This window comes from Neofelis nebulosa, chromosome 5, assembly GCF_028018385.1.
Source record: "Neofelis nebulosa isolate mNeoNeb1 chromosome 5, mNeoNeb1.pri, whole genome shotgun sequence".
In the NCBI taxonomy this organism is placed as follows: Eukaryota; Metazoa; Chordata; class Mammalia; order Carnivora; family Felidae; genus Neofelis; species Neofelis nebulosa.
Window position 1 is genome coordinate 62,924,368 of NC_080786.1, and position 9,693 is coordinate 62,934,060.

At 45.1% G+C, this 9,693-nt stretch overlaps 1 protein-coding gene, 1 long non-coding RNA gene and 1 other non-coding gene across 3 annotated transcripts; 2 read left to right on the forward strand and 1 right to left on the reverse strand.

Annotated features, from left to right (window-relative positions):
- The first annotated feature begins 1,647 nt into the window (after nt 1-1,647).
- On the forward strand, nt 1,648-7,034 carry LOC131512146 (uncharacterized). The gene is made up of 3 exons (XR_009261993.1): nt 1,648-2,037; nt 2,727-2,790; nt 6,923-7,034. It is a non-coding gene; the product is annotated as an uncharacterized LOC131512146 (long non-coding RNA).
- On the reverse strand, nt 5,058-7,227 carry ACTRT3 (actin related protein T3). Its single transcript, XM_058730459.1, has 2 exons — nt 6,951-7,227; nt 5,058-6,166 (listed from the first exon to the last, which is right to left on the reverse strand). The coding sequence occupies exons 1-2, from the start codon at nt 7,151-7,153 to the stop codon at nt 5,248-5,250; spliced, it is 1,122 nt and encodes a 373-aa protein (XP_058586442.1). The 5' UTR covers nt 7,154-7,227; the 3' UTR covers nt 5,058-5,247.
- A 1,530-nt stretch (nt 7,228-8,757) lies between these two features.
- TRNAV-AAC (transfer RNA valine (anticodon AAC)) lies at nt 8,758-8,830 on the forward strand. The gene has a single exon. It is a non-coding gene; the product is annotated as a tRNA-Val (tRNA).
- The last annotated feature ends 863 nt before the right edge of the window (nt 8,831-9,693 follow it).

Genomic DNA, 9,693 nt, shown 5'->3' on the forward strand with positions numbered 1-9,693 from the left:
TGAGCAGAATATCACCCTGGTCATTTGTCTTCATAACGCAGGCCCCAGGGGCACCTGGGTGGCTCAGTCGGTGGGGCGTCTCACTTCAGCTCAGGTCATGATCTTACGTTTGTTGAGTTCCAGCCCCGGGTCAGGCTCTGTGCTGATAGCTCAGAGCCTGGAGCCTGCTTCAGATTCTGTATCTCTCTCTCCCTCCCCCTCCCCTGCTCATGCTCTGCCAGTCTCTCAAAAATAAATGTTAATTTTTTTTTTTAAATAAAAAATAAATGTTAAAATGCAGGTCGCAGGCTACCATCTCTCCCAGCAACAACCCCCTGAATAGCTGTCTTAAGGAAGTGAAGGCACTCGTTTGGGATGAATCCATACGTAAATTTGGATTTAGTCTTTGGGGATAACTGGGCAGAAGGGCCTGTAGGTTTTTCCTTTAACCTAGTAGGCCATCAGTTTATTTTCTTTCCTGAAAGACCACCAGATCCAAATGGGGGGCGGGGGTGGTAACATATTTCCTTCTTTTCCGTTTGTCGCCACTTAATGCTTTGCAACCACCGGCAGAGGCAAAGAAAATTAACAAGCTGGCACCATTAAAGGAACAATATTCACTGTTTTGAGAACACACTAGTTCTGGTTAACAAATACTTACGAAATGTTTAACAATCCCATCGAGGGGACTGGCTGCGTGATCTACTTTCCAGATCTACTTTCGTAAAGGCAAAACCTCAACAAAACCCCCAGATCAGCTAATACATGAGGTACAAATGGGCAACAAAACCAGAGGCAGGGGATTAGGACAAAAACCCTACAAAAGAATGGCTCGCTGACTGCTTGGCTCACTGCCCACTCATCTGGGCCAATTTCATAAATGTTCTCCACGCATCCTTCTGCCAATCTGCACGCACCCTAGTCCAATCCGCGGGTATCGCGACCCCACAGGCCCACCACTGATGGCGAAGGGAGACCGACGCGCACAAAAGGAGTTCCCCCCCCCGCCCCCACCCCTTCCCTTGGGAAAGCCGACTGCGCGCCTCCAACAGCACCTCAGCAGGCGGCATGTGTCTGAGCCCAGTCCCGGGTGCGAGTCCCACAGCTCAGGGAAGCGCACCGCGCGCGGGGACCTGCTCCCGTTTCTCTCCCTGCGGTCAGAGCCTCGCCCTTGGCCCCCTAAGGGACCCGCGGCTGACAGAGCCCAACTCTTCGCGACGGCAATGGGTGCCTCCGGAGAAGCCCCGGGCCGACCGCGGCCTCTAGGCGGGACGCGGGGGCTAAGGAGGCGAGCCACCGCAGGGTCCTGGGAGGGGCGAGCAAGTCAGCAGCTGACATTTTTTGTTTGTTCCAAACTGTACGGTGGACGGCGGTAGGCCGAGGCTTTTCCGCCCGCTGAAAGTCAGCGAAAAAAACAGCGTGCGGGAAACAAAAGCGCGGCGCCTACGCCCTTCTCAGTTAGGGTTAGACAAAAACTGACCGCTTCCCCTCCCAGGCCCACCCTCCACAACCCGAGGTGCACAACGCCGCGGCTCCCTATAAAGACAGCGGCCGCCGAACGCGCCGATTGGCTAAAGCCCTCCCATCGCGGTTCTCGCGAGATCCGTCCTCACCCACCCACCCCCACCCTTTTTTTTTGGAATGCTCTATTTCCGGCCGTGAGGACAGTTGCGCCCCTCCCCCCACATTTCCTGGGAAAAGCGTTAGGTATTTTCCGACGTACTTGGAAAGTAAAAACGAGCTTGTCCTACTGCACGGCTCCGTTTTCCATGCCTTAAGGACCGGGTGCACCTGCCTTAAGGACAGGCCTCGGGGCGCTTGACCACCTTAAGAAAATGAAGTTCACAGAAAAATTTTAGGGCCTGGGAAATATGACAGTGATTCTCAACTCTAGTCACATTTGTTAGAGATCTTTAAGAAAATAGATTCCCGGATAGCCTTGGCTAAACCAGAAGGTTGGCTGGACTCGTTGGATTGCCTTGGAGTTCCTGCCCTGCTCCCTTCTCCTTAGAAGGCCTCTTTGCAACGTCTTCTTGAACATAGGATGGGTTTTATTAAGTATAACTACTTCATTCTTAATCTTAACATTCAAGATTTGAATTTACCTTTTATTAGGAAATGAAAGCTTTTCAGTCATTGACTTTGCTTTAATGTTGTGTCATGATTAGGTTAAAAATCCACCGTAAATTGTACCAAGTTTCTGTAATGGTATAATTGAAAGGGCGGGCCTACTCCCTCCGACTCCATCTTGTTCTGTGTCCTTCACCTTGACCACACCTCCTCCCCCTCTCACCTGCCTAACAGGACTGGGACCCTTCCCCAGGACCCTTCCCCAGCCAATCGGCTGAGGCCATAGCCATTACCTCACCAACTGCCCCTAGGCCCCAATAAAACCTTTGTCCTTTTGAAACTCGCTCTCTCTCTCTGGTATCTCACCGCTGCGTCGGTGCAGGTAGGGGATTGAGCTCGAGCTAGCTCGAATAAAGGCTCTTTTGCTTTTACATCGGACTCGGCTCCCTGGCGGTATTTGGGGATCACGAATTCTGGGCATAACAATAATATTGTTTTACATATAACTGGCTGATCCTAATTGTAGAATTCATGTTCAGTTGGGTGAATTCTGTGGAGTTGTCGCTATTGACACCTCAGTCTGAAAGAAAGATAAAATATTAGAGGGGTTGGTTTCCAATGATTTTAAGGGCAGGGAAAATATAAACGTGATTTTCCATTTTATTCCCTATCCCTAGATTACTTGAAAAGGATCATCTATGAGCCCATGTTAGAGGCTGGAGTCAGTACAGAATATTCCAGGTAGGTTGTTGAGTTAACTACCTGAGACCATGGTTCAGAATTGTTTGCCTGACTAATGTAGCAAGCAATTTACTTTGGGATCGCTTTAAACTTAAATCTCTTAACCTGTTTAAATATCAATTTTTTTAATTTGTAAAATGGGAATAATGCTTGTCTTGCTCATCTCTCTGGGATGTTGAAGTTTTGCTTTGTGTTTTAAGTTTACTTCTGAGAGAGAGGCAGAGAGAGCAAGAGGAGGAGGGGCAGAGAGGGAGAGACAGAATCCGAAGCAGACTCTACACTGTCAGCATGGAGCCCAATCCTGGGCTTGAACCTATCAACCACGAGCTGATGACCTGAGCTGAAGGCAAGAATCTGATGCTTAACCCACTGAGCCACCCAGGCCCCCCTGAGATGTTGGAAGTTTAAATTAGATAAATGTGTAGATAGCCCTATTTTCTTTTAGAAAACAGTTTCAGAATTCTGAAGAATAAGTTCATGCTCTCTACAGTGCTTGTGAATCTGGTGAGTGCAGCATCAACTGTTCACAGTGCTCTCAGATAATCATTTTTTACACGGTATCCAATCTAGTTTTCCTTATAATCACTGACGTGGGAGAGAAGTACCTAGGAATGAAATGCACCTCTTCACAAATGCTTGACTCAGGCCCACTTCTCCTTGTACAATGTGCCCATCATTATTACACCTTGGAATCTTTGCCCTAATGTTACCTCTGCCCAGAATTTTCTTTTGGTCAATTCTCCATATCTACATACCTACTGGGAGTGCACCAGAGAGAGCATCAGGGAAGGGGATAGAGATGAAAAGGGAAATCCCACAATCCCTTCCTTCTAAGAATATATCTATTGCGGGAGAAAGACAAGCAAACTAAAAGATCAGGCTGCATAAATTAAGTGGTCAATAGGAGAACAAATAATGCGTTGGAGGACACAATGAATTTTGACTGCATGGAGGAAGTAGCATCTAATTCTACAACAGAAGATAACAGATTTCATTGTATTCTAAAAGTATCTAGGGGCGCCTGGATGGCTCAGTCAGTTGGGTTGGGCGTCCGACTTTGGCTCAGGTCATGATCTCCCAGTTCGTGTGTTCGAGCTGCATCAGTCTCTGTGCTGACAGCTTGGAGCCTGATTCTAATTCTGTGTCTCCCTCTGCCCCTCTCCCACTCGCACTCTGTCTCTCTCTCTCTCTCTCTTTTCTTTATATTTTAGTACATAGTTTTATGTACTAAACAAAAAAGAATAAGATTAAAAGGTACCTTTACAGAGTTTATCCTATTTGAAATTTACAACGACCCTGTGAGAAAGACAGGGATTAGCAGCCCCACTTTATGGATAAGAAAAATTTATCTTCAAAATGTTCGTGCAGCTGGTAGGTGGTAGAGCCTAGACCTAAATCCACATGTGCTGCCCCTGAATTCTGAGGAAAGGGCATTACATTAGGTTTAAATTTCAGCTGTCTTTCAAATCTAGCCCCAGAGCCAAATCTACCACCAGAAAGTCTTCCACGAGACCTCAAGGTATTTTCCTCCTTATGAACCCCCAGACCGTTTTATGCTTCTCTTAGGACACCAAATCACTTTCTACCTAGTATTATTATAGTTAAGGCATAAATCTCACCTCTTATACTAGACTGCTGGCTTCTTAAGGACAGGATCTCACTCCTGCTTTAGCAGTCATTGTGCTTAACATAGTGCTTTGCACAGAGCAGATATGAAATACTTTGAGTTACATGAATACTGCCATCATTGTCAAGAACCCAGGTCATTTCAGACTCTTCCCCCATCATATCTAACTAGATACCAAGACTTGTCAGGTTTTTTTGTAGTTACTTCTTCTGAATTCCTATTGTCTATAATCTTGAGTCTTATGACTTGACTACTTTATATCTAGAATAACAACTGGCTAACCGATCACCAGATCTCCAGGGCCTTCCCAGCCCAATTTATTCTCCAAACCACTGCCACATTCATCTTAATTGCCTAGGTTTCCTGCTTTTCATTCTTTAATTGTTCTCCTTTGCCTATAGGACGAGTAACACCAAGCCTCCCTTTCCAGTCCTTGGCCTTCATTTACTTTCCTAGTCATTGCTCTTAGTCTGCTCAATGTGAGCTCTTTATTTCAATAAAACCAGTCTATTAAGCATGCCTTGAATATGCTTTGTTCATTATGTAAACCTCAACAAACTTAAATCTGTCTCACCCAGTTGGCACACATGTTGCACTACAAATTTTCCCAAGGGAAAGATGAGAACTTCAAGGTCAAGAATAATGTTTCCTCTAGCATTTAATTTGGTTCTACTCCAGAAACAGGTTGTTTGCTTCACCCATCACAGAAATGGAAGAGACATGGACATTCCAACAACTGAAATACTTTCTGTTCTCTCAGACACATATAATATCCAAAGTTTTCTGTCACATATACTCAAAGCATTTTTTTCTAACCATTTTATCTGTATTCAGAAGCATCTTTGATGTACTATGTTGGGTCCAACTTCTTTAAATTCTGCCTTAGTGATCCACATGTCCTGGAAAGCAGACAGGGATGCAAGAATAGAGCCTCCCATCCACACTGATAGTTTCCTTTCTGGGGGAACTGTAACTTGCACAGGTGTATTGGCAGGTACCATATTTGCTACACCTTTAACTAGCCGCTTGTCTAAACCGGGGAAAGAGGTTGATCCCCCAGCAAGGATAATATTGGAGAAAAACGAATTCCTCAGATCTGTATCACATTTCATTATGCTGTTGAAACACAACTTATCGATGCCAGGGGTCTGAAGGTTCCTAAGACGTGGAGAGAAGAGGGCCTCTGGACAATGAAAGAGTTGGTCATAGAGCTTGATCATCGTCCCATCAGGTAGCTGGTAAACTTTCTCTATAGAATCACGTTTCTTGGCCATTTCCTCTTCGTAGTCCATTACCACATAACAAGAAGTTTCCTTAATGTCTGCGACAATCTTTCTGTCTGCAGCACTAAGCAGCATGATGCCCTGCTCCTTCAACAGTGTCATGAGGTAGTTGGTGAGGTCAAGGCCTCCCAGATTTAGCTGCTGGACACCATGAGGCAGACAGTAACCCTCAAAGATGGGCACACACTGGGTAACCCCAGCACCTGAGTTCAGCACAAAACCAGTTGTGAAGCCAGCAGCAAAGAGAGCCAGCACCCCCTGAATGGACATATAAAAGGCAGGCACCTCCAGATGCTCAAAAAACACTTCAGTGATTTGTTGCCGGTTGGCCAGTGGGTTCAGTGCTGGCTCCGTAATCAAGACTGGGCCATCACAGGCCTTTAGTTTCAGGTTATGATCATAGATATGCTTCCACATGACCTCCATGTCCCCCCAGGAAGTAATGAGACCACGTTCCACTGGGTAGCTGTAGGAAAAGCGGTAAGATAAGTGACAGCTTTTTTTTTTTTTTTTTAGTGGCAGCTTTTAATTTTTTCAGCATCTACTCTCTTCAAACCTGGGTTAATCCCCATACTTATTACCAGTACCCTTTGTTGGCAGTGACTGTCACAGCCAGTTAGAGAAGGTAACTGCCAGCAAAAGTCTGCATAGCTGACTTCCTCTGCAATTTTTGTTGCTTTCCATTTGTCCCCGCGTTGGAAGACAATCTTTTAAAAAAAAAAAAAAAAAAATTGGGAAGTCTTTGGAGCACCCGGCTGGCTTAAGTCAGTTAAGCATCTGACTCTTGATCTTTGCTCAGGTCAGGAATTCCCAGTCGGTGGGATCAAGTCCCAAACTCTAGGCAGAGCCTGCTTGGGATTCCCTTTCTCCCTCTCTTTCTGCCCCTCCCCAGCTCCCTCTCTCTCAAAATAAATAAACGAAGTTTAAAAATTGGGAAATCTTTACATAATAGTACAGTTTTAATATCAATTAATTGAAAAAAATAACCCACAGGGAGAAAGTGACATCCTTAAATAAACTTGTACATTATGAACGGTGACTTTATTTATACATTTGAACAGATCTGTTTACATACAAAGAGCAAGTAATGCTAACCCTTTAGATGTCTGGTACCCTCAGATTTGTGGCCTGCACCAGCGGGTTGAAACTTCCTGTTCCTGTCTTCCTTGTCCTCTCACCCTTATGCCCCTCATCTAGACCCTCCCTCTTTCCCCTCCACTAGGGTCCTGCCCGCTGTGAGAAGACGGTACCTGATGGACAACGAGTTTCTCCGCTCCTGCGCTTGGTCACCTACACGCGTTTCCAGCGCGCCCTCCGCTACCCAGCCCTGTCCTTTGGCCCGGCCGATAATGTTGGGGTAGACGAACTGGGGCTCCCGCGACCCAGCCAGGCCCGCCTTAATCACTCCTGAGCCGTTGTCGATCACCACTGGTAGCTGGTAGTAGTAGCTCATGCCGCCTCCGCCTCCTAGCCTCCTATCGCCTAGCTGCTCCGGCTGCCCTGGCTGCGGGCTGCGCTAGGGAGCGAAAGTGCCCTTGGGCAGCGCCAGAAGGCCTACGGCCTGGAACGTCGCGTCACAGAAGCGCTGGCCTGACCACGGGGCCTGGGCCTGGCAAGCGTGCCCTGGAGAGCCCAGGCCCATTGACCCTCCAAACTACTGCCGCCCCCCCCCCGCATCTCACAGGGGCTGGGTAACTTGCCACCCCCTGGAATCCCGGGATACCAATATCAGGAAAACCCAACTTTCTTCCCTAATGATATAAATCTAACCCTTCACAAGGGGCCTTCCCCAATACCTCGATGAGTCATAAAAAGTTTTCTTTTCCAAAGCCTTTGAATTCTGGTTAATAAGTGTCTGTCCATGGGCATGTTGAAAGTTCTAGAATGTGGCCTTGAACCTAGGAAAAGGTGGGGAGATTTGACTAGAGAAAGTTGTCACAGAAGACGCCTGGTTTGTGCTTCTGGAAACCCTTGTCAACTTTTGAAAACACAAAGGAAACAATGCTAGGATTTAAAGTTGGCTTTATATACTTTTATTATTGTTTCTATACACCAGGCAAATACTTTGTTGAGCTTCTTTCCTGCAGTTTCTAAGCAAAATGTAGTCAAAACCAAAATGGTAGAAGCTCACTTTTTTGGATTGATTGATTTTTAGCAATCTCATCTGGTTATCCCCCATGTAATATGAAGGTCATTCCTATTTCCTAAAAAATACAGGTAATTGTCTCACGGTTTCCTGAGTTGGAGCCCCGCATCTGGCTCTGCACTGACTGTGCAGTCTACTTGGGATTCTCTCTCTCTCTCTCTCTCTCTCTCCTCTCTCTGCCTCTTGCCTCTCCGCCACTCTGCTGTCTCTCTCTCAAAATACATAAAAACTTAAAAAAAAAAAAAGATTTGATTTTTAGGCATAAGGACGTGTCTGCCTCTTTGCAAGAAAAGTGATATTCCTTAGGTCCTATGAAGTTTAGGTTTAGAAAAATTTAAGTACATTGTGTGCCAAAAAGTGCATCTTTGGTGTCTGATTTTTTACCCCCTCAATTTTACACACTATGTAGAGGATTTAAAAACACCTCAGCAAGTTCGAACCTCTGTTTGGTCTCTGAAAGCAGGGGAGGAAATTCAAAAGCTATTTACTTGTCTCTCCACCAGAGGTTGAAAGGGTCACCTAAGTAACAGCGGTGGCACTTGGTGCTGCAAGCCTCTGCAAGAGGAGGGAGGCCACTGAAGCCCCGCACTACACCCTGCCTTCTGAGCAATGTCTCTCCAGGAAAGGATACGAAATAAAACATTTCTTTCCCACAGAAGTGTTACCCAAAGGAAGGGCAAGGAGTGAGTGCCTGGTTTCTGCAGCGGTACCTAAGAGTCTGAAAAAAAGTGCATGCAAATTCCAACTTTCAGAATAGTTTCAGCACTATACAATTAAACATTTTGTTATTTTCCTTTTCTGATTGTTTTGTTTTATTTTTCCTGTTAAAAGCTATCTCAATATTATGTGCCTGTGAACGCCAAATTACTACTTCCATATGAAGGACTTTCTGAACCACAACACCTAGCTGAGTTTCCGTAGTGTAGTGGTTATCACGTTCGCCTAACACGCGAAAGGTCCCCGGTTCGAAACCGGGCGGAAACAGCTTTTTTTTTTTTTTTTTTTTTTTTCTTTACAGCGTTCCCCCGAAACGGAGCCATGTGGTTCTCGCCAATTATTCCAGACTTTTAAAACGCATTCTTAATAGCAACTTACTGAACAGTGAGAATTTAAACTTTCACCCTGGTTATGTTATTCAGCAAATGTTTTTATTGACGGCTTGCCATGTGGAAGTGCTTCAAAAAAAAAAAAATTCAAATCACAACCTACTAAAAAATAATGTAACATACAGCCTAGAGAGGAGCTCAAACACAGCGGTAAAACTGTTAGCCTTGTTGCTTCCTAAGCACCTTTTGTGTTACAAGTCATGTGGTTTTCCATTAGTTTTCCCCTTCAGACTGCAAATTCCTCATTGCCGGGAGACCATGTTTTAGTCTTATTTTATACATACTTAGTGTCGTGCTTAACACCTGGTAGAGACTCCTATTTCTGAATGAACTACCGAAAAGGGTTTCAACAAAATATAAAAGTGGAATCAGAAAGGTGTAATCTAGAGCCAGCCTCAACTTTTCCCCTTATAAACTTTATGGTAGTGGCTTTATTCACAAATATGTTTCTTACCGCCTAGAGAAAAGAAGTTAAAGAGCAAACGGTGTCCTTGAAAAAAATCTCAGAAGAAATGGGTAAATTCCAGTTGAGACTGTCTTTTAAAATGAAGTCATGAGTAAATAGTCTATGGTCCTGACACATCTTTAACAAGAATAAATGTTCTGGCTTTCTTAGAACTATGATATCCGTAAGTACTAGGGGAAAATTCACCCTAAAATATCAACACGACTTATCCTACTGTTTCTATGCCTCTTGTATGTTACACAGATAACTGGCATCCTTTTCCTTCACTGTACAAA